The 25673-nt window shown below is 38.2% G+C and overlaps 1 protein-coding gene and 1 long non-coding RNA gene across 3 annotated transcripts in view; one reads left to right on the top strand and one right to left on the bottom strand.

Moving 5' to 3' along the window:
• Positions 1-18115, top strand: part of NDUFV2 (NADH:ubiquinone oxidoreductase core subunit V2) — a 28067-nt gene extending 9952 nt beyond the window's left edge. For both annotated transcript variants that reach the window (XM_088130604.1, XM_088130605.1), the window contains 6 exons: positions 4276-4338; positions 4491-4607; positions 4970-5138; positions 12961-13070; positions 16738-16814; positions 17958-18115. In XM_088130604.1, coding sequence (XP_087986730.1) covers positions 4276-4338; positions 4491-4607; positions 4970-5138; positions 12961-13070; positions 16738-16814; positions 17958-18051 — 630 coding nt within the window. In that variant the 3' untranslated portion in view covers positions 18052-18115. The remainder of the gene's footprint in view (positions 1-4275; positions 4339-4490; positions 4608-4969; positions 5139-12960; positions 13071-16737; positions 16815-17957) is intronic.
• On the bottom strand, positions 547-25644 carry LOC148213722 (uncharacterized). Its single transcript, XR_015793916.1, has 2 exons — positions 25420-25644; positions 547-636 (listed from the first exon to the last, which is right to left on the bottom strand). It is a non-coding gene; the product is annotated as an uncharacterized LOC148213722 (long non-coding RNA).
• Positions 25645-25673: the final 29 nt, after the last annotated feature.

The following is a 25673-nucleotide window of genomic DNA, read 5'->3' as shown; positions in this document are numbered from 1 at the left end:
GAATGAAAAAATTCTCAGTAAAAAAAATAGAACCATATACAAATAGCATACAGTTGGTACTAAAAGTCAGAAGGTATAATGAGGCCATCCAAAGATTGCTTGAAAAGAACAGAATGGTGGGCCAAGAACAGAGACTGACAGATAACAATAGTGAAAGGAAAGCAGAAACATCTCTCCACAGTGGGGTTATTGGATCACAGCAGTACTCTCCAAGAGTTTAGAGGGAAGGGATAGCAGAGAGAGTAGATAAATCAAGGGATTCTTTTATGAAAACAAGGAAGGATATTTGAAAACAGAAAAAAGGAATTGGGAATGGGAAGATTGTTTTGAAGAAGAGGAATAGCATTTGGAGAAATGGACAGCATACATTGAAAGGATCAAGACATCATGTGGAAGAATGATATAAATGAAATCATAAACTTAAATGGGGAGTAAAGGAAAAGGTTGAAGAAGGTATAGCAGGAAGGGCAATTGGAATAATTGGTGGGAGGAATTTTAAGGCTGGTTTTGATTTTAGAACTGAAATATATAGCAAGATAGATCTTACCAGGATCTTAAAGTTAGAGATGATGTTGTAAAGATTTGATGAGTTGGTTGCAAATTAATTGCAATGGTGCCAGCTTGCTTTTTTTCAGTCTAGGAGAAGAATAGGAAACACAAAATAAGTGTTCTGTAAGTTCTGTTCAGTAATTGCTTACTCCATTTTAATTTAGTGCTATATCCTAATTGATCTGGCACAAAACTGCTTGCCTATTTGGATCTTGGTTTACTTCATTTGGGTAAAAAAAGAATATTCTGTTTCCAGTACATATTTCTGAAAGCTGTTGCCAATGTGTTTTGACAATGGGCATCACTTTTTTCTCCTTTTTTTTTTTTTATCGCTGATTTTAACATGATGGGGGGAAAGTATAATTACTACAGAATTCATTCTATCTGCCATAGACAGAAGGGGTCCTTCAGGAAGCTTCAGTTCTGTAGCAGGTTGGCTCAAAGTATTCCAACGTATTGAGGACTTGGACTATTATCTTAGTAACTGTTTGCTGTTTAATGACATTAGAATTACATTCATATTGCTTTTCTAAGATCCCTGGGGTTTGTATCAGATGCAGTAGTTTATCTGCAGTTAGATCATAAGCCAGTTACATTGTATCAGATATCTTTATTTGAATTAGCAACCTTACATTTAGAGTTACATAATTGTATTTTTTTTCATGTTAACCAATTTTGTTTATATTGGAGACTGTTCTATTTACTTTTATTTATTTATTTGAGGCCACCCAATTCCTCAATGAGAGCCAGTTTGGTGTAGTAGTTAAGGCATCAGGCTAGAAACCAGGAGCCTGTGAGTTCTAGTCCTGCCTTAGGTACAAAGTCAGCTGGGTGACCTTGGGCCAGTCACTCTCTCTCAGCTCTAGGAAGCAGGCAAGGGCAAATCACCTCTGAAAAACTTTGCCAAGAAAATTGCAGGGGCTTGTCCAGGACTGACTCAAAGGCACCAAAACAAAGCAAACAAACAAACCCCAACCAAACCAAAATAAACAAAACAAACCCAAACCTTCTTGATGACTCTGGGTGGCTTAGGAATAAAAGAAAAAAACAGTTCATATAAAAGAGAACATGGCCAAACATAAGAAAACTAAGCTAAATTAAAAGGGGCTCCATAACCATCCTATCCCCAGGCTTGGAGAATAGCCTTTAGCTTGTTCTCTACAATGAAAGTTAAACTCAGCTAAATAACTGAGTCTGATAGAGCAGGGTATTTTTACCAATGGAAAAGGGGGATCTTCTCTCCCTGCTGCACTATACCTCCCTCTCCATTCCGATTAGCAAAGTGAATGCAATTTAAAATAAAAATTATGAAATGATTTGAGATGGAATTGTGACAGAATTCTTTGATAGTATTTTTTAAAATCTGGATGGGAATCATCGTGAATGTAGAACATTCTCCCTTTATATGCACTTCTAAAATATGACTGATTTTTTTAAAAATCCATTAATTTTTTTTTTTTTGCATTTTCTTTGCCTCTTAATCTTAACCATACCTTACTCTTTCTATTCACTACACTCTTTGAATTAGCATTTCTTTCTATACACATTACATAGTAGCATTCTCTTGTCTTCATTTTGGCAGCAATCATTCTCTTACTTTACTTTTCCACAGCCTTTCACTTCATCATTCCACTGAGCATCCTTTAGTATCACTCCGCACATGTCTTACATTTGTGGTACTCTGTATTATGATTCTTTTCATTCTGCTCCAAGCAGTTCCATAGCCTCTTTCCTTACATTCAATTGGGAAATTAATATGTCTTCTAATACTTTTCATATAGGACTGGTACTATCTCTTCTTGCATCCTTTCTACTTTCACTTTTGTTTCTTTAATTTCTTTCCTTCTGTTTCCATTTTCTCCCAAGATCCATTTCTCTCTACAAAAAAGTGGTCTGTCCCATATTCAGAACTTTCTATCACCCATGTATCCTTCATTAACTCTCTCAAGCTTCCATTATAAACTGTCAAATCAGTCATGTTTTAAAATTCATATTTATTCCTTTTCCATCTCTACACATATATAGAGTTATAATTAAACCATGTATTCTAAACAAACCAGTTTTCCTAAGCAGATATTTACCAGTCACCATTCTTATTCACTCTTGGGTCTCTGAATGGCTTGGTGTCTTTCAATATACTCTGGCATTAACAGTTTTCCATTCATGTTACAAAATCTAACAGAGTAACATTTTCTCCTGGATCTTCTTATTCAGAATAATAAGATACAGTTTCTCCTGAAATTCACACAGGGTTCTTTCACTATCCCCATTCAATGGACTGTAACATGTAACTATCGCTAACCTATGAATTCCTACCTTTATAGGTACCCACAACAGTCTAAATGGTCCAAGTCATTTTTAGATATATATTTTATCCTTTATGTTCATAATTAAGTCTTCATTTCCATACATGCATTCATCAGTCCAGTCCACAAGTTCAAACCACCTTTATTCAGGTCTGTTACATCCATCCCCTTTCCCTTAGTTACAGAAATATACAGCATAGACTTTCTTTCATTCCATTCCATTCATACTTTTAAATTTTAAATCTGTGTTCCATATGGCATGGTCATCATAAGCTAAAAAATACTGGCTTCTGCTGCCCAATAGGCCTTCACATAAGTCTGTTCATTAAGAGAAGGAAAGAATAATCTAAAATTAGCAGCTTTAGATGTACCTGTGCCACATGCAGCACTTCCTGGTAACGATAAGGACAGTACTGGTCAGTTTTGGCTCATTTTGACTTGTATGCAGTTAAAGCCTAGTTTGGAGGCAGGAGGCATGTTTATACTGTTCTATGCAAGTGAGAATAGAAATTCTAGAAATTTGGAAGCCTATACCCCACCAACTGGGGGTTGATGAACTGTAGTGATACATTATGGATGTAAATGTTTGCAACTCAAAAATGTTACTGAAAGTTCCTATAAAACTGAACAATTTACTCAACAGTTCTTGGTCTTACCTTAAAATACAAGGATTAAACTAAAATTGCAACTTTTGAAAAAAACAAAGTGATAAATAAAAATAAGGGTCCAGATCTTGATTCGTGTTTATATTCTCATTTATGGCTACCATTAATAGTAGGGATCAGGAGGAAAAGCTTTGGTAGCTGCTAAGTTTGTCCCTGATTCTCAGAGCTGAGGAAAAAGAGTCTTGCTCATAAATGACAGTATAATAATATTTTTAAAAACAAGTTATTTCCTATAATGGTAGCATGCTTAGCTTCATGGAATATTTGACAACAGGCAAATCACACTGTAATATTTGATTGGATACAATAATTTTTATAGTTTCAGGGTGATCAATTAAACAATATGCAAATTGTATGGTTTATCAGAAATATTTACTTTTCAGTTCTGCACCCAATTATTGCAATTTGTTGGAATGAACTCATTAACTGACATAATAAACATGCAAGATTGAAACAATGATAGTTAAAATATTCACTATTAGTACAATTTTTTCATATTCTGTGTGGCTTAATTAAATAGCATGATGCAACATTTTATTTCTGAAACTATTTTGAGTAGACTGACAATGCATAGAAGATGGTTCCTGTAATTCAGTTGCAAGTACAGCTTTTCATATCTTCATCAAAAGGGATGTCTGTCCTCATGAAGCTATGCACAGTTATTAAGATACAAGAGCTATGACCTCTCTACATGTGACCATCTGAAATTTGTTTTTCTATGTATAAATTTCATTATTTTATTGTAATTTGTACAGCACAGAGATACTCCTGAAAATAACCCAAATACCGCATTTGATTTCACTCCTGAAAACTATAAGGTATCTTTACTTTATTTCTTTATTTACTTACTTGGGCTTTTATGCCATTTCAATCCCTTTTTGACAACCTGTCATGCTTTGATGGATGAAAGGCTATATTTCTATTTCAAACAAAAACATTTGATTGTTGTAATATTTATTTTCTTTAATAGAGGATAGATGTAATAGTAAACAACTACCCAGAAGGACACAGATCTTCAGCAGTGATCCCAGTCCTGGATTTAGCTCAAAGACAACATGGATGGCTACCTATATCAGCTATGAATAAGGTACTTCACTTTAATCTGATATTTTAGTATATGTATAACTGAGCAAGAACTGTATTACGCACAAAATAACTTTAATATTCATTGTATATCTCTTAAATAATTTAGAATGCTATCAGTTCATATAACTAACTAGTATTTATCAGTCTTAAAAATACTCAGATAATTTGCAATTAATATTTTACAGTATTTACTGACTTCAGATTGTACTCTGTTACTACTATATTCTGGAAAGGTTTCTGTGGGTTATAATTTAGGAAAATTAAGACATTGTGAGACTTTTATTGCTTCTGCTAAAAGTATTAATATATCTAAATAATATATGTAAATATATTCAGGTAAAAAATGATCTTCTCTTATTATAGGTTGCTGAGATTCTACAAATGCCTCCTATGAGAGTTTATGAAGTAGCAACTTTTTATACAATGTTTAATCGTAAGCCTGTTGGAAAGTATCATATTCAAGTCTGCACTACCACACCTTGCATGCTTCAAGACTCAGATAGTATATTAGAAGCCATTCAGAAGAAGCTTGGTATGAAGGAACACTTAATTTTCCTGTATCATGACTCTGTTCATGTTGTATTGGCTTTTCTTATTAACCCAATTTGTATTTTACTCTGAAAGCATATTTGCGGGGAAACTTGACCATGACGAAGTTGAGAGATGGGCAACAGGGTTTTTTTAGCTGTTGATGGTGGAGCTGCACAGCCTGAGAGGCTTTGTTGTTTAGTCGTTAAGTCGTATCCGACTCTTCGTGACCCCATGAACCATATTGCGCCAGGCCTTCCTGTCCTTCACTGCCTCCCTGAGTTTGCTCAGTTTCATGCTCATTGCTTCAGTGATGCTATCTAACCATCTCATCCTCTGCCGTCCTCTTCTCCTTTTGCCTTCAATCTTTCCCAGCATCAGGGTCTTCTCCAAAGAGATCTCTCTTTGCATTAGGTGACCAAAGTATCTGAGCTTGAGCTTCATTATCGATCCTTCCAATGAGCAATCAGGGTTGATTTCCTTTAAGATTGACTGGTTTGACCTCCTAGCAGTCCAGGGGACTCTCAAGAGTCTTCTTCAGCACCACAGTTCAAAGGCATCAATTCTTCGGTGCTCAGCCTTCTTTATGGTCCAGCTCTCACAGCCATACATTACTACTGGAAAAACCATAGCTTTGACTATGCGGATCTTTGTCGGCAAGGTGACGTCTCTGCTTTTTAATATGGTATCTAGGCTTGCCATAGCTTTCCTCCCAAGGAGCAAGCGTCTTTTAATTTCATGGCTGCAGTCTCCGTCTGCGGTGATCTTGGAGCCCAAATAAATGAAGTCTGTTACTGCTTCCATTTCTACCCCTTCTATTTGCCAGGAATTGATGGGTCCAGATGCCATGATCTTAGTTTTTTTAATGTTGAGTTTCAAGCCAGCTTTTGCACTCTCCTCTTTCACCCTCATCAAGAGGCTCTTTAGTTCTTCTTCACTTTCTGCCATTAGGGTGGTATCGTCTGCATATCTGAGGTTGTTGATGATTCTCCCTGCAATCTTAATTCCGGCTTGTGATTCTTCCAGCCTGGCATTTCTCATGATGTACTCTGCATATAGGTTAAATAAGCAGGGTGACAGTATACAGCCTTGTCGTACACCTTTCCCTATTTTGAACCAATCGGTTGTTCCATGACCGGTTCTAACTGTTGCTTCTTGGCCCACATACAGATTTCTCAGGAGATAGGTAAGGTGGTCTGGTACTCCCATCTCTTTAAGAATTTGCCACAGTTTGTTGTGATCCACACAATCAGACTTTTGCATAGTCAATGAAGCAGAAGTAGATATTTTTCTGGAACTCTCGTGCTTTCTCCATGATCCAGCGAATGTTGGCAATTTGATCTCTAGTTCCTCTGCCTCTTCGAAACCCAGCTTGTACATCCGGTAGTTCTTGGTTCATGTATTGCTGAAGCCTAACTTGTAGGATTTTGAGCATAACCTTGCTAGCATGTGAAATGAGTGCAATTGTGTGATAGTTTGAGTATTCTTTGGCATTGCCCTTCTTTGGAATTGGAACATAAACTGACCTTTTCCAATCCCGTGGCCACTGTTGCATTTTCCAAACTTGCTGGCATATTGAGTGCAGCACTTTAACACCATCGTCTTTTAGTATTTTAAATAACTCAGCTGGAATACTGTCATCTCCACTAGCTTTGTTGTTAGCAATGCTTCCTAAGGCCCACTTGACTTCACTCTCTAGGATGTCTGGCTCAAGGTCAGTGATCACACCAGCGTGGACATCAGGGACATTAAGATCTTTCTTGTATAGTTCTTCTGTGTATTCTTGCCACCTCTTCTTAATCTCTTCTGCTTCTGTTAGGTCCCTGCCTTTTTTGTCCTTTATCATGCCATCTTTGCACTAAACGTTCCTTTCATATCTCCAATTTTCTTGTAGAGATCTCTAGTCTTCCCCATTCTATTGTTTTCCTCGATTTCTTTGCATTGTTCATTTAAGAAGGCCTTCTTATCTCTCCTTGCTATTCTCTGGAAATCTGCATTCAGTTGCTTATATCTTTCCCTTTCACCCTTGCTTTTCGCATTCCTTCTTTCCACAGCTATTTGTAAAGCCTCATCAGACAGCCATTTTGCTTTCTTGCATTTCTTTTTCTTTGGGATGGTTTTAGTTGCTGCCTCCTGTACAATGTTACGGGCCTCCGTCCATAGTTCTCCAGGCACTCTGTCTACCAAATCTAATCCTCTAAATCTATTCATCACCTTCACTGTGTACTCACAAGGAATATGATCTAAGTCATACCTGAGTGGTCTAGTGGTTTTCCCTACATTCTTCAATTTAAGCCTAAATTTTGCAGTAAGAAGCTCATGATCTGAGCCACAGTCAGCTCCTGGTCTTGTTTTTGCTTTCTGTATAGAGCTTCTCCATCTTTGGCTGCAAAGTATATAATCAATCTGGTTTCGGTATTGACCATCTGGTGATGTCCATGTGTAGAGTCGTCTCTTGTGTTGTTGGAAAAGAGTGTTTGCTATGACTAGCTTGTTCTCTTGCCAGAACTCTATTAGCCTTTTCCCTGCTTCATTTTGTACTCCAAGGCCAAACTTGCCTGTTATTCCGATTACTCCTTGACTTCCTACTTTAGCATTCCAATCCCCTATGATGAAAAGGACATCTTTTTTTGGTGCTAATTCTAGAAGGTGTTGTAGGTCTTCATAGAACCGGTCAACTTCAGCTTTTTCAGCATCAGTGGTTGGGGCATAGAGTTGGATGACTGTGATATTGAATGGTTTGCCTTGGATACGCACTGAGATCATTCTGTCGTTTTTGAGGTTGTACCCCATTACTGCCTTTCCCACTCTCTTATTGACTATGAGTGCAACTCCATTTCTTCTAAGGGTTTCTTGCCCACAGTAGTAGATATAATGGTCACCCGAATTAAATTCACCCATTCCCGTCCATTTTAGTTCGCTGATTCCCAAGATGTCGATGTTCAATCTTGTCATCTCATGTTTGACCACATCCAGCTTGCCTTTGTTCATAGATCTTACATTCCAGGTACCTATACAATATTGTTCTTTACAGCATCGGACCTTCTTTTCGCTTCCAGATACATCCACAGCTGAACGTCCTTTCGGCTTTGGCCCAGCCGCTTCACTCTTTCTGGAGCTACTTGGAATTGCCCTCTGCTCTTCCCCAGTAGCATATTGGACACCTTCCGACCTGAGGGGTTCATCTTCCGGCGTCATATCTTTTAGCCTTTTAACATTGTCCATGGGGTTTTCTTGGCAAGGATACTGGAGTGGGTTGCCATTTCCTTCTCCAGTGGACCACATTTTGTCAGAACTCTCTGTCATGACCTGTCCGTCTTGGGTGGCCCTGCACGGTATAGCTCATGGCTTCACTGAGTTACGCAAGCCCCTTTGCCACGACAAGGCAGTGATCCATGAAGGGACCTGAGAGGCTGGTATAGAGCTAAGAAAAGGGGGCAAAAGAAGTAAGAGCCTAAAAAAGCAGGAGCCAGCAACTTGAAAATGAACTTAGGCAAAGTCATATTCAGAGAAATAAGAATAAGAACTGGAGAGCTGCTGGCCAAATGTTGCATACAGGTGTGCACATGAATGTTGACTCCTGGCAACTGCCTGGACGAATTCCTGCAACTTTGTTGGCAAGATTTCTTAAATGGTTTGCCATTGCCTCCCTAGGATTGAGAGAGAGTGACTGGCCCAAAATCACCCAGCTGGCTTTGTGCCTAAGGGAGGACTAGAACTCATGGTCTCTGGGTTTCTTGGCTGATGTCTTAACCACTACACCAAACTGGCTCTCTAGCATATAGGTAGTCCTCAGTTAATGATCACTTGTTCAGCAAGCATTTGAAATTGCAACAGGTCCTTGTCGCAGCACCCCCATGTGATTGCAATTTGGGCACTTGGCAACCAACTCACACGACAGTTGCAGTATCCCCAAATTGCAATCACATGGAGGTGCTGCCACAGCTGGAATTTCAAGGACCTGTCCCCATGTGATTGCCATTTGCAACCTTCCCTGCAGTTTCCCCCAAGCAAAGTCAATGGGGAAGTTGGCAGGAAAAGTCACAAGTTACTCCAGCAAGTCACTTCTGCTACTTTTTCTCCCGAGGACCCCACTATAGAGTATGAGATCCCAGGGATTTTGTACTCTGTAGCGTGTGCCTGCAGCCCCCCCACTCCACAGTGCATGCCCACCCACCTGTCTGCACCTGAGTGGCACTGCAGCACCCCTCCCCCACCCACCCACCGTCCACAGCTCTCGCCTGCCTGCCAGCCTGCTTGCAGACTGCCCAGGACTTGTGACTACCTGCTGGCTTCCCCATTGACTTTGCTTGTTGGAAGCCAGCAGTAAGTCACGGTCACGTGAGGTCGTCACGTAATGACCTGAGAGCCTTGCTTAATGACAGCAACGGGAAGTGCCAGGATTGCTGTTGCTAAGTGATGCAGTCACTTAACATCGCGCTTTACGACTGCATCACTTAGTGATGGAAATTCTGCTCCCAATTAATGTAATTAAGCAAGGACTGCCTGTAGGTGACTAACTGCAAATTAATTTGAAATAACCAAATAAATGTTAATTTATTTTAATTAAGAACTCAGTCCTTAAACACAGAGAAAGTTGACAAAGAATCAGTGTTCTACAAGTCTGAAAACAAAAACATGATATTAACTAATGCCACAAAACCAAAAAGCATACTTCAAAATGAATGTTGAATCAAAATTATTCCATTCTTTAGAATAAGCTTGACTAGTTTACACTGAATTTTCAGGGATCTGGAATAAATGTTTAATACAGGCCATTCGTTATTTTCTTTGCCTTAACCTAGATTTTTTTTTTCTTTCTAGATGTTTAAGTAATATGAAGTCAGTCTCATAAATTAATATATTTAGATTTAAGAGGATCAGACTGAGACACATGCCATGTTAAAAGTCATGCACTCTTTAAAATTAGTTAGATATTAACACAATCTTGGAAACATTTTAAATGAGAGCATAAGGCTACTCCTATTTTAAGGGACATGGACATTTGAAATATGTTTTATGCAGGAGAAAGAGAAAATCATCTTATTTAAAAAGTGATATCTTGTCTTCAACTGGAAAGAATTCAAAGGCAAGATACAGATTAATAAAAACAAAAGTCTCTATTCTGTAGCTCACAATCCAAAAAGACAGAACACAAAAAGGGATAGAGAAACAAAAACAAGAAACTCAAGACACTACCTTTTAATTTTTTTTTTTAAATAATGAACAGTCATAATGGAAATCAATTGTTTATTTAAAAAAAGACCAAGACACTGATGACCTAGCTTTCATTGAAATGGCTATAGTAGAGCTGATTTTACTTGAGGATGCTTTTTAAAATGTAGTTGTACAATCAACATCCTTTTGTAGCTCTCAGAGTAACTTTTGAGAAGAAGGGGGGAAACATTTTGGCTTTTTGGTGGGGTCCCTTAAGGGGCAATATGCATACATTTAAGCTTGCTGAAATTTAAAGTTACCATTTCATTCCTCCGCCACCCCACAAAATAGTTTTGTGTGGAGTTTATGAAATAAAATGAGTGCCTTCATTTAAGATAGTTTGGCTCATTATGTTCCTTAAAAAAAGGAAAAAAATACTTTATTCCTGCCTTTTACAGTAATGTCATATTCCTTGCAGTTGTTAGAGACTAAAAAAATGGGGAAACATTGTACACTTTTGCTTTGAAAAAATAGGCCCTGCAGAATTGGAGGGGGAGGGGGGTTTGCTTGCTTCCTTGCTGGCATTATATAGAGTCAAGCAGATCTTTGGGAAATGAGTTCCAGTATCAGAGCACTTGTAGAAAAGATTTTGCCTAGTGTTTTAGTCAACTTAACCTTTCTTGGTGGTGGGACTGGCCCTGCAAAGACTGCAAATAATGGACAGGTTCAAAGACAGAAATGGTCTTTCAAATAAAATGATTCTGAGCTGTTTAGAATCCATAAATCAGAAGTAGAACTTTGAAATTGAGCTAAGAAATAAACTGGAAGTCACTGTAATTATTCACAAGTTTGTTAATACATTGTTTTTAAAATGCTCCAATAAACTCTGCTATTGCTGCATATACACTACAGATAGTCCTCGGTTAACAATGGTAACTAGGACTGGAATTTCCATTGCTAAGCAATGCAGTCATAAAGTGTGACATCATGTGACTTGCATCACTTAATGACAGCAATTGCAGCACTCCTCATTGCTGTCATTAAGCAAATTCCACCCGGTCGTTAGATAAGGACCTACCCTGATCCATGCCATTCTCAGTTTGGTCCCTCCCAGTCCTGAGCCACATTTTTTCCAAGGTAAGGGACTGCCTCCTCTTCAACTCCCCCCAACTGCCTATCTCCCCACCCATCTCTGCCCTTTTGGCCACCCTGCAGAGTGGCACTCCTTGGTGGTGTGGTGCCGGCAGTGCTGGGGCCGAAGTAGAGGCCCGGAGCCTTTGTTGTCTCAGCTGGCCGCCACTGCCCCCAGATGAAGCCCCAGCTGCCCCAGCCCCATGGTGCAAACCCCCAGCTGCCCCAGGGACAAGCCACCCCCGCTGCCCTGCACCTCTGCTGCCCTGAACTCCACCAGCCCTGCCACCCCCAGCTGACCTTCACTGTCGGCTTCCTCCCACTGCCGACAAGGCCTGGCCCTTTGCAAGGCAACTGTTGGCTGTGTGAGGCTTTCTTCCTGAGGCCACATGTGCCCTTCTTGTGAGGCTTCAGAAGCCTTCTGAGGCCTTCCAAAGCCTTGCAAGAAGGCTGCGGATGACTTAGAGAAGGCTGTGTGCGGCCTCGCAAGGATTCAGAAGGCCTCAGAAGGCTTCTAAAGCCTTGTGAGAAGGCTGCACGCAACTTGCAGAAGGGTGCATGGGGACTTGGGAAGAAGGCCTTACACAGCCAGCAACTGCCTTGTGAAGGGCCAGGCTGGGTGGCCCTTGTCAGCAGTGGGAGGAAGATGACAAAGGTCAGCTAGGAGTGGCATAGTGCAGGATGGCCAAAAGGCAGAGATGGGGGGGGGAGACGGGGGGAAGTTGAAGTGCCCTTGCGGGTCGTAAGTGTGGGCGGGCTGCCAAGCGCCCACATTTGATTATGTGACCGCAGGGGTGCTGTAATGGCCATAACTTCAGGGACCGAGCATAAATTACTATTCAGTGCCATTGTAACTTCAAATGGTTGCTAAACAAATTGTTGTTAACTAAGGACTATCTATACATGCAGTTCTCATTTCACAGGTAGCATCATATTGCATCTTTTAAGGTCCTGATATTATGGTCAGATTTCCTTTCTTCCATGTGTTGGACGATGGACATTTCCATATACTATTCTAGCATTAAAGAGAAAATATTTTCATGCTGTAAGACATTATTGAATGTGCAATTTTCATAGTATTTTCAACCAAAAAATTACTGTAGATCCTCATAACACAAATCTTTGCTAAAGATATTCCAGTGGTGGAATGTGGAACTATGTTACTATGGCAGGTACTAATTTAATAATTTATTACTTCTAAGCATTAAATCCTGTAAGGTATTTCAGATATTGTCTTGAGATGTTTCATTCTGTTAAATACTGATTTGAAACTTGTCTTTGTCCAGTAGTGTTTGAAGTGTAATGTTAGATCTCAATCTGCTCTTAACAGCCAAATGTGTACCCCTACATTCCTATAAACTGGATTGCAACTGTAGTGGCTAGATCAGATTGGGAAACCATAGACACATGTAAATCCAACACAGATTTATATACAAACTCCTATGTTTTTGAACATTGCTGTATTGACAAATAGCCATAAAAGTTTTCATTTTTACAATTTGCTTTATTACAAATTAAACTAATTTGTCTTGCCTCAGGTATAAAAGTTGGGGAAACTACACCTGATAACCTCTTCACTGTGACTGAAGTTGAATGCTTAGGAGCTTGTGTAAATGCACCAATGGTACAAATAAATGACAACTATTATGTAAGTAGAAGTAAGCCTCAGATTTTAATCTTTCAGGGTATCCAGCTTGTGTGTGCTTGTTGCCTGAAAAAATTAAATTAGCATAAGCAAGAGTTCCTGCCCTAATGTGGGTTTTCATATGATCATTCTAAAAAGGGATATGGTTATGCAATGTGCCAAGCATAGAACAATGTATTTTCTACCCCACCTTACCCTGGCATGCATTCTGTCTCTGAAGCCCTAAAGGAGTAGATGCAACAATTTTTCCCATGTATTATCTAAGATTGTACTCTCATGCAGATATCCCAGGTAAATTGTAGGGTGATACAGAGTTCTCAGAAACCAGAGTTATTTTGAAAAACTTTAATTGATCTAAAAAATGTATTGCCTCAAAAAATGATTTTTTGCTTTTTTCTCCTTCATTGTCAACAGTTATTTTTGCTTGTTAGTGGCAAAAAAACAAAAAAGAAGCACCTTAATTTATATTTTTATTGCACCCAAATGAAAAATATAAATTAAAAAAATCCCCAGCATTGTATAAAAATAAAGATAGAAATAGAAATAAATAACATGAGCACACTAAAAAAGGTACCTGTCCAACCAAGTAGAACAAGCAAAACACTTGTAATCCTTTCCAGTGGTCTACTGTGCTCAGTTCCCCTTTCTTTTTAATTGGCTGGCTAGACATACAGTGGGGCAAAAAAGTATTTAGTCAGCCACCAATTGTGCAGGTTCTCCCACTTAAAAAGATGAGAGAGGCCTATAATTTTCATCATAGGTATACCTCAACTATGAGAGACAAAATGAGAAAAAAAATCCAGAAAAATCACATTGTCTGATTTTTAAAGAATTTATTTGCAAATCATGGTGGAAAATAAGTATTTGGTCACCTACAAACAAGCAAGATGTCTGGCTCTCACAGACCTGTAACTACTTCTTTAAGAGGCTCCTCTGTCCTCCACTCCTTACCTGTAGTAATGGCACCTGTTTGACCTTGTTATCAGTATAAAAGACACCTGTCCACAACCTCAAACAGTCACACTCCAAACTGCACTATGGCCAAGACCAAAGAGCTGTTGAAGAACACCAGAAACAAAATTGTAGACCCGCACCAGGCTGGGAAGACTGAATCTGCAATAGGCAAGCAGCTTGGTGTGAAGGAATCAACTGTGGGAGCAATAATTAAAAAATGGAAGACATACAAGACCACTGATAATCTCCCTCGATCTGGGGCTCCACGCAAGATCTCACCCTGTGGGGTCAAAATGATCACAAGAACGGTGAGCAAAAATCCCAGAACCACAAGGGGGGACCTAGTGAATGACCTGCAGAGAGCTGGGACCAAAGTAACAAAGGCTACCATCAGTAACACACTATGCTGCCAGGGACTCAAATCCTGCAGTGCCAGATATGTCCCCCTGCTTAAGCCAGTACATGTCCGGGCCCATCTGAAGTTTGCTAGAGAGCATTTGGATGATCCAGAAGAGGATTGGCAGAATGTCATATGGTCAGATGAAACCAAAGTAGAACGTTTTGGTCTAAACTCAACTTGTTGTGTTTGGAGGAGAGAGAATGCTGAGTTGCATCCAAAGAACACCATACCTACTGTGAAGCATGGGGGTGGAAACATCATGCTTTGGGGCTGTTTTTCTGCAAAGGGACCAGGACGACTGATCCGTGTAAAGGAAAGAATGTATGGGGCCATGTCTCATGAGATTTTGAGTGAACACCTCCTTCCATCAGCAAGGGCACTGAAGATGAAACGTGGCTGGGTCTTTCAGCATGACAATGATCCCAAACACACTGCCCGGGCAACGAAGGAGTGGCTTTGTAAGAAGCATTTCAAGGTCCTGGAGTGGCCTAGCCAGTCTCCAGATCTCAACCCCACGGAAAACCTTTGGAGGGAGTTGAAAGTCCGTGTTGCCCAGCGACAGCCCCAAAACATCACTGCTCTAGAGGAGATCTGCATGGAGGAATGGGCCAAAATACCAGCAACAGTGTGTGAAAACCTTGTGAAGACTTACAGAAAACATTTGACCTCTGTCATTGCCAACAAAGGATATATAACGAAGTATTGAGATGAACTTTTGATATTGACCAAATACTTATTTTCCACCATGATTTGCAAATAAATTCTTTAAAAATCAGACAATGTGATTTTCTGGATTTTTTTCCCCATTTTGTCTCTCATAGTTGAGGTATACCTATGATGAAAATTACAGGCCTCTCTCATCTTTTTAAGTGGGAGAACTTGCACAATTGGTGGCTGACTAAATACTTTTTTGCCCCACTGTATGTACAGCCCTACCTAGAAGAGGGGAAGATGAGGCAAGGCAACAGAGCTTGGATCCTACCAAATGGTCTTCAAGAGCATTCAAAAGCACAGAGGCCACTGGATGAGGCTTAAAAGTCTTGACCTAGCAAACCTCCTTGTCTAATAACAGCAGCAAAGATTGCTTCCATGAGGAACAAACTATAAGCCTGGCTAAGGTACTCTCAAAAGTAGGTATAACATAATTCACACCTTACTCTTGGCACTGAGTGCAAATTGGTCATTAGTGTCACTGGCCTTGTGACTGGGCAGAAGTATATACCTAATGTCCATATTGACTGAGATCATAATGGGAAGGAAAAGCCATGAGTGAGTAGGGCACCTGCAGGACAGTGTCTTCATCTCTCTCAGTGATGACTCTAACTTCTTGTCAAGAGATGTTGTCCATTGTGGAACAACTGCATTCTTTCTAATTGGCATGTGTGCCCTTATGCACTTCATATTGATCTGAATATATTAATTACTTCTTCACAAGGGGATGCATTATAGACTTTTATCCTTGCAACCCGGAATATTGCAGTCCCTTCATACCAGGTTAAAACTCTTGCCCCTCATTCTGTTGCAGTTGGCATGTATGCTTGTGTCCCACCTAGATTGCTTTTGTGTATTTCTTGTGCTATTTGTACACTAAATCAGGGTTTTTCAAACTATTCTGCAGAACACTAGGGTTCCACGAAAACTTGATGGAGTTCCCTGAGAGACTAAGGGGGGGAAAACGTCCATTCAACACAGCCAATTTTCTACCACTAGAGCCTTTTGACCGGGGGTTCCAGAAATTAAAAAAAAACAACGAATAGGTTCCACAACTTGAGAAAGCTTGAAAATCCCTGCACTAAATCACATGTAGCGTTGCTAAGAGGAAATGATGCTTTTGTAGTTCTCTTTCTGTTTGGAATTCAACTCAATAGACATGGTAACCATATTGACAAATTTTAGGAATATCCAGACTTCTGTTGGACAATTAAGAAATCTATTCTCTTCAAATATCTAATTTTGCCAGTATTCCCTTGCTAATATAATAACTGCAGGGTAAACTCATCATTAACTATGCATTTGATACAGATACAGTAAAATAAGTTAAATGTAATTAAAGTTAAAAATCTTTCATGTTAATATATACAGACAGTTTTTGGACTACATTCAGAATATCAACTACAGTCGCTATTGAAAGATAGGCAGCTATATAAATAGAATAAAATATAAATAAATAAGTCTAATAACTTCTAAGGTATAATTATTGTAGTGTTCTGTAGCAAAAAGGAGTCCTATACCATCTTAGAGACAATAACCATACTCGTAGACCAAGAAAATGTCATAATAATTTGTAGAATATTTTGTTTTCTTTTAATTTTACAGGAAGATCTGACAACAAAAGACATTGAAGACATAATTGATGAACTGAAAGGTGGAAAAGTTCCAAAACCTGGACCAAGGTATTTTATTTGTACAATAAAATAAATACTGTGAAAAAAACAGAAAAAGAGAAACCAGCCACTAAAACAATCCTCAGAAAGTTCTCAGGATATGTATTTCAGTGTGAGATTAAAGATTTTATTACCAAGACATTTTCCTTTATATGTTCCATGCTAAGCTGGCCTACAAGAAGCTACTTCATTTTTAAGAAGCAGAGAAAGATGTTCGTAGGTGATTTTGCAAAGTAATATCAAATTTTTGCCAAACTCTAGTGGAGATAGACTGCTTTTCTTACATATAAAATATTTTTCTCATTTCTAAATACAGTAACATTCTGTCAGAGCTTAATTTGGCAGCCTTATATCCCCAGATTTATTTAAAATGTTATGTTATGTGACCTTTCTAGGCAAAGTCTCAGCCAAGAATGATCAAGCTATTTTGATTCTGTATAGTAAAAAATAAAGTTAATTAAAATGCTTTTAGTAGTTATACTGCACTGTAACTCATTGATTTGTGATAATCATTTGGTTAATTTTCATCAAATTCTGATGTCTCTTGAAACTTGAGGTTTTTTTAGTTGTTGAGAAACCATTTTCACTTGCTACTTGATGTTAAATTCCGTTGCTCTTGAGAACAAAGATATGCCTATAGGAAACGTGGTAAAGTATTAAAGACAGAAGAGGAAGAAAATCAGATTCATATCCCCATTCCATCATGACAGTTGGTGACTTTGAGCTAATTGTTATCTCTCAGTTTAACTTGCCTCATTGAGATGCTGCAAAGTTAAAATTGAAAAGTTTGGAAAAGAGCCAGTGTATATTAGTATTAATTTTGCATTGATAAAATAATTCATTTTATGATTAGGTAGTCATAGAATCTAATCTTGTGCAGAGTTATTCTGAAGTAAGTCTGATTTCAGTGGGATCATACCCAAGCAAACATGTATAGAACTTCAGTGTAGTCAAAAATAGTATGTGTATATTTGGCAACTAGAAATACAAAAAACTGCATTTCAGTTTCTTTCCATACACATTCTATCTAGTATTGAACTAAAAGATGCTCAGTACAAATCATCCAAAGTTGAAGCAGACTTCTGTTGATGTTTCAGAATGACTGGTATTACACTGAACAATGTCGAATATTGAATTTCTATTCCTTTTCAGAAGTGGACGTTTCTCTTGTGAGCCATCTGGTGGTCTGACTTCTCTGACAGAGCCACCCAAGGGATCTGGCTTTGGAGTTCGAGCAGATCTTTAAAACTGTTGTTCTAAGTGTAAGAAATTGTTGAGAAAATAAATTGTAAAATATGGACAGATGGAAACTCAAGTTTACATTGATGTTATTTTAGGACACCTACTAAATATGTGTATTTTATTTACTAGAAACAAGAAATGGAAGAAATCCAAAAATTCCAGTTACACAGAAACAGCAATGTAGATCAACTACATTTATAACCTGTTAACAAAGCAGTTATATCAATATCTCACTCCTTAAATTATATATAACACATCAGTGGTGCATAAAATGAATGTAATGGGAAAGATAGCATGTTATTGCTCACCGATTAGGATCATGCTGCATAAAGAGGATTTTGCAAACAGAAATGAAGATCTCTGGCATCCCATAATACAGATTCAGTGGTACACTGAGGAAATAGTCACAATGCTGTAAAGACAACTTTATGGAGATACTGGTACAAAGCTCTGAGAATGTTAAAAAAAAAATGTGGTTCCTAAATAATATCCTAATAAAAATACATATCTACTGTTAAATGAGAAGGCAAAGCTAGACTAATTTTAGTCCCTAAAAGAGGAGGTCCATGACTTGGGAATCCTCCTGGACTCACAGCTAGATGGGCAGGTAGAGGCTGGGGCCACGGAAGCCTTTGCCCAGTTCCAAATAGCTTCACACCCCTACCTGGAGCAAAAGAATCTTGTGAACATAATTCATACCCTCACCTCCATTTACCTAGAGGATTAGAATGCTCTCTACATGGGACTGCCATCGATGAGCATTTGGAAACTTCAGTTGGTCCAGAATACAATGGTTGGGAACCTGCTGATGCGAGTATATTGTACCTGTGCTTTGGGTCTTGCACTGACTCCCTATTAGTTTTGAGTGCATTTAGAGTTTTGATCTTGAAGATACTGTCTGGCTTAGCAGCAAAGTACTTACTTAATGCCTTCTCTGGCCAATTTTGGATGTCCTGAGAAAACCTGCTTATAACCCCCATTTAAATGAGATGGGGGGTGGAGCCTCCCCACAAAAAAAAAATTGATCTGCCCCCCCGTATTGCCTTTCCAGAGGCTATTCAAAACTGAGTTGGTCTGGAGAGCCTTTCAGGAAAGAACTGACATCACAGTAACTGATTATTGTGTTATCCTTTGTTTTTATTATTCTCTTACCATGGATGTATTATTGTATTTCTAATGATGTGTGTGAACCACTAAGAGTCTTTTTAATTGTGGCAGCATACAAATTAAGTAAATGTTATAGCAATATGGCATAACTACCTACCAATTAATGCCAACTATAGCCATTTTTGAAATAAGTATCCAGTGTAACTGACAACCAAAAATTTAAAAATTTGACAAAGCAGTCACTCTTCCAGACAGTAACAGGAGTTCTTGAAAATATGAAAAGATAAAAATCCAAATTCCCAAGTCTGAATATATAGTTTTTAATATCATCTTGGAGAAGTTTCTTACAATTGTAGATAAATCTATTTGATCTTTTGCTTTTCCTGGCTTCTTTATATTTGGTTCAATCATCTCAGGCTTCATTCTTCAGGCATACATACAGGCACACTAAGATATCATACACTAATATGTAGACAATCCTGCTTCACAATTTATGAGATTTTATCTTATGTATATTAAATTGTAAAATTTAAATTGTGTACACCACCCAGTCACATATGTGAGATGGACGGCTATATAAATTTGATAAATAAATAGATAAATTGAACAAAAGTTATATTTTTTTAGAATTTCAGATTGGTAGCAAAATGACTTAGAATCATCATCTCAATAATGATAGACTAAAAAAACCAAACTGTAGATCAGATAGTGAGATACAATGAAAGAACTAAGCAATAAAATTTTATTGCATATTCCTCCAAATAAGATATTTTGGAATTGTTTAGTGGCATAGTTAGAACCTTTGATTCTTCTTCTGCTGCTTGCCATATTTCTAGAGATATTCTAGCAATTCCTGCAGCTTTCTGACTTGGTAATGACCAGAGTATGATCTAACTTCATCTTCTATTAGAGTTTCTTGTAAATAGGGGAAATCTTTTAAGGTATTTTGAATGCTGACATATCTACTGTATAGAATTTCAGTACGCTCCTTACATCTTGCTGATCTTTGAATTAGTTATCCTTTAGTATACCACATCCTTCTAAGTTCAGAGATCTTTTGGAAGACTTTCTCTGGTTTTCCATAATCTTTTTCTATTTCCAATGTCTTTACAGATGTCATTGTAATACTGCTTCTTGTGTCTTCTAACCATTCCCTGAAATTCTTCATTAAGTTTCTTCCTAAGATCTCAGGTTTTCTGAGTTTCGGCTTTTCTGTTCTTGGCAATTTCCATCTTCTGTTCTGACATGCAGTTTTGTTTTATCTTTCTTTTACAATATGCTTTTCATATTAATCCTTAACTTATTTGATATCATTCTTTAGTTCCTCTAGTTCCCTATCAATGAGGTTCGGGACTTCAAGGCAATTTCTGATGTTCTCTTTGGAAATGGTGGGTACATGCTCAGGATCATATCATAGAAATTGGTTGGCTTTGTTCTTTCACTTTACCTTGACTTAGAACTTGTACATGAGCAGTTCATCTGTTCTGCAATCAGCCCCTGGCCACATTTTTCTGTTATAACAGCTTCCCAGTTATAGTCTATTTAATTTCTGTGTGCTCTGTCCATATATGTAGGTGTTGTTTTGGTTGTTTGAAGAATGTGTTAACAATGAAGAAATTATTAGATTGTCAAAAGCTGGTAAGTTGTTCTGTTTCAGTTCTGTTTCCTAGGCCATACAGTCCAACAATGTTTTCCTCCTTACTACTTCCAACTCTGATATTCCAACCATAAGCAGCACATCTTGCTCACACATTGTTGATTTTAGATTGAGCTCAACTATAACATTCATTAACCTCCTGTTCTGTATCAGTGATTGGAGCAGGGTTGTCTCTGAAGTGTAAATGATATTATTTTGTCAGTGATTGTACTGTACCCAGTACTGTCTTTGCTGAAATCTTCCTATGAAATAAATGCCATTCTTTGTTTTTCATGTCCTGAGTAGCAAAAAATTAAAAAATGATCTGATTGAAAGTATCCAATTCCAATCCATTTCATCAGTTATGGATGAAAGATGCCAATGTGTAGTTGATTCATTTTATCTTTCACTGTCTTGAGCTTTCCCATGTCCATGCTTCTTATGTTTTATGTTCCCACTGTAATTCTGTCTTTGCAGCTTCATATTTTATATTCCTACATAGCAACATCAGCAACTAGACGCCCAGAAGTCTTCAATCTAGCTATATCATAAACAGCATTAGTGCCCCCAAAAAACCCAGCTGTTCCTCAATAGCATATTAAGTGCCATTTGGCCTGAGGGGCCCATCATCTGGCATTATATCATCAATCAGTTCATTTTGTCTGTTCATGGGCTTTCTTGGTTAAATATAGGAGTGATCTACCATTGCCTTTTCTCATACAGTATGAAATAATGTGTTTGCAGTTGTCGCTAAAGCAATCATCCATCTCCCTATATCACTGCTTCCTGATACATAGGTGCCTGCTTGCTTTAACAGGGCAGCTAGGATGACCTTCACACCTTGGATTTATTCATCTCTTATCCTCCTAAGAACAACTACAAATCCACTATGATGAGGCAGCATAGCTGGACTTGGAGGATACACATACATGATCTTCAACTTAATATAATTTTTCTTTGCCTTATTCCAAATGAATTTTGAGTTTGGTATGAATAGCTGCAGATTCTCAAACTAAATCCAGTTCATCAAACAGACTGCCCTAAAAGAAAAATGTTATTGGAAATTTGTTTTTAAGGTCAACAACTTGTGCACTACAAATTCATCTAATATATATACGTCTGTATGTATGTGTATGTGTGTATGTATGTGTGTGTATATATAGAGGGAGGGAGGGGGAATATGAATTTGATAACCAGGGGCTAATTCAATATTCCAAATATATCATTCCTTTTCTTTCATGAATAACACCTAGAGGATTCCCTAGTTTTGCCCTATTTTCTTTTCATCTGAAAAATGTTTTCTTTAGTGATATGTCATATTTTAAAAGTAGCAATCTTTAGAAAACTATAATTAATGACATCTTTCGGGCCAAGCCTAAAGTAGCTTTAAGTCAATATTAGTAGCACAGCTAGAGTAGTGTTTAATCACTATTGTGATTAAACAATCATAATGAATAGTTGCTGTCATTGTGTTCCCATTAGATAAATAATCTGTTGATTGAAATAGCAGTTAAACTTTAGCACATAAAACATTAAAGTAGATTTCTGGCATCATCATTCCATTTGTTCCCATGAATTTAATATTTTATAGATTGTCTTCCACTCAGAATCTAACCAATCCCAATGTTACATAGCTTAAAGCAAACTGCATTCATTAATCACACAGTGTGATGTATGTGACTACCTTTTAGGAACAGATATAAAATTATCAAAATTTTTGAAATAAAAAATGGAATATAAGGAATTTAGCATGTCTTAGTTTATTAAAGATTCTGGCTTATGGCCACTGCTGCTCTGATACATGACAAAAACCATTTATGGTACTGCTTTCAGTTACACCTGGGATCTGAAGCAGCAGAAAGAAAGAAATGGGAGAAAAGAGTTGAATTGCTAAGCATATATTCAGAAGAGATGCTAATATAAGCTTTAATCTTGTTGTATGTTGACAGAACAACATTCTTTATTATAATGTTTATTATGGCCAAATGTTTATTATAGCAACTATGCTTCCTTTCCTATGCATCCCCTACACTACAGAATTAGAGGATCCTCTGCACATAAGGGGGGGGGGTCAGAGAGAAACAAAATGAGAAATCCATGTATTGTGGAGGTGTAGAAAAATGGCATGACCTAAGGATATATTAAAAAAATCAGTATTTTAGATTAAACTCAGTAATTTAAAAAATCTGTAAGCTAATGGATCAAACTGTTCAGCACAATAGTATGTCTTCATTTCTCCTTTTCCAAAATAACAGTTCACTAAATCTTTTAAAGAAAAAAATAATGCTTTGAATTATATTCAGTTGTGTCTAGGAAACAGACCCCCGCTCCCAATTTTTCATATTGCATATATCTGTTTTGGAAAATTGAGGAATCCTCTGAAGCAAAATTGAGGGAACTCATGGATAGAATGTGACAGTCCCACTGCAAAGAGAGTAAGCAATTTACATAACACTGAATCGTTGATATTTAAGCTCAATTGTTTTTTCTTGAAATTATGGCAATGCATTCTTCCGACCAAGATGACTTTAGAAAAACTCTACAGAATCCAACTTTATATTTTAAAAGAGTTATTCAAACCAAAGTATCTATTTGATTTTTGTTACTGCAGATTTGACTTTTTCACTGTTGCCATGGACAAAAGTGGTTATTATTTACGTATCTGTAGGGTCCATAAGAGGGGCAGTTTGGTGTAGGGATTAAGGCATCAAGCTAAAGATCAGGGGACTGTTCTAATCCTGCCTTAGGCACCAAGGCAGCTGGGTGACTTTGGGCCACTTGCTCTCTCTCAGCCCTAGGAAGAAGGAGGCAGTGGCAAGCCACTTCTGAAAATTGTGCCAAGAAAACTGCAGAGGCTTGGCCAGGGAACCACCAGGAATCAAAACTTACTTGAAGGCACACACAATCCCTATCTTTAGGGCTAAAAAATCCGAATGACCACTAGGTGGCAGCAGGTACCTTTTGCCAGCCCAGATCTGTAACCCTAGTTTCAGAACAAAGTCAATAAGTCAACTATTTTTCAGGCCACAGTTTATACACAATTATAAAACACAAATACAGTTACATTGAAAACAAGGGCAATGAAGTGATTTCCCTATTTTTTTTCTGAATCTCTCATTGTTTAAAATTAAATATCTTACCAGTTCAGCTTCATCATTGATGCTATATAGAATTATTCACACCTACATTAGTAGCTACCTAAAAACTGACTAATCTTTTGCACAGGTCTGGAAGAATTTTGGTGAACTGATTACTTTTTCACTTCTGCTTTTTTAATATCCCACCATAATTTAAAGAACAAGTGAAAATTATTAAGACTTTCTTGGGAAATTAGTATTAATTGCATTGGGATATTATCAGCATTAACAGTTACTGTTTTTACTGTACTGTAAAACAATTACATTAGCATTACTGTACTGTAATACTTTCTGCTTTGTTCATTCAGTCCTAAAATGTTTAAATAGATAGCCAAAAATACGTTATGTAATTTGAGGAGCCTCTCAGTCAATACGACAAATAAGATTATCCAACTACTGTGAATACAATTAGTGCTATGACCTTCCCATAAATAATGTCTGTTGCAGCTTAAGATCTATGAATTCAAAGAAGTGGTAGGCTCTGGAATGGGGCCCCTAACTATTTGCTATGTGTGTTTATTAATGTTGAAACAGAACTACTATCTTAGAGATATATTGCCTACAGATAGTGCTTTATACACCACCTTTTCAGGTTGTAAATATAAAACCTTACGGTATGAAAAGCCTTGCATTAAAAGCCACTTTTTAAAGGAAAACATTTTTACTAGTCAAAATTCATCCTAAATAGGCAAAAGAATCTTCATTTAGCAGCAAAGATAACTTTATAATACTTTGTTTACAGCACTTGTAACCCAGGAGAATCACTGTGTATCCACCTGTCATTTTTAACTAAAGAAAGTTCAAACTTAATAGCATGGTAATTGATAACTTACCAAAATACAACATTTTTATTTAAATTTTAATCAAAAGCCCATCTTTCTATACTCAAGCAGAGACAGGTAGAGATCACGATTAAAACATGCAAGAATGTTCCGAGCAGCCTTCCGAGCTAATGTAACGTCGGCATCTACTCAGAGCTTCAAAAAGAAACCGGTTATTTGGGACGCTATTACTCAAGCAAAAGGATTACATGGCAGTCGGCCTACATTGACGTATCAATGGTGCACTGAGCTCCATTCATGGTTTTCACGCATCCATCCTCCAGAAAAAAAGGGTCTGCAACAAGTACAATGAAAAAAGCGAACACCCAAACGTGGCTCAGCACCTGCTCCCGGACGCCTCTTTTATTAGGATGCAGCGGAGCTCCTGAAACCAGCCACGCATGCGTGCTGAGTGTTTATTAAAAATTCACTGCGCCACCGTCCCCGAAAAGCCCTTCCCTCGGGAAGGGAGTAGCCTGAATGAATGACTCCAGAACGAAGGTGCTTCGGTTCCTGTTCGAGTCACCTGGGCAAACCAAGCCCGTAGATTCTCCTCTCCCTTCTACCCGTCTTTACAAAACCACCCCAGGCCCCGCGGCCGCTATTTCCAGAAAGTTCTAGCCGCACCACCCAAGAAAAGATGATCTCGGCGCTTGCGCACTGACACTCACTTTCTCCGCCCTCTAATGGTAACAGGGCCCGTTATTCTTTCTTTCTCCTTCTGGTCGGTGGGTACATTAAGAAACAGGTTAAATTGCTGCCGCCGGAATACTTAGAAACGCTAAGAACGGGCGATTGTGACGTTGGCCCTTGATCCGAACTCTCCTCACCTCCCTTCGCCTCGCTAATGCTCACGACGGTAGCGCGTGTCTACCCGTTCCTCTCGCCCGACTCCCGTCACGTGAATGGCGTTTCCACCAATCCG

This window comes from Python bivittatus, unplaced genomic scaffold, assembly GCF_059951505.1.
Source record: "Python bivittatus isolate LINGU-HERP-01145 unplaced genomic scaffold, Pbiv_v1 ctg000840_np1212, whole genome shotgun sequence".
NCBI classification, from domain to species: Eukaryota; Metazoa; Chordata; class Lepidosauria; order Squamata; family Pythonidae; genus Python; species Python bivittatus.
Note: the sequence above shows the minus strand (reverse complement) of the source record. Positions and strands in the feature narration are given on the sequence as shown.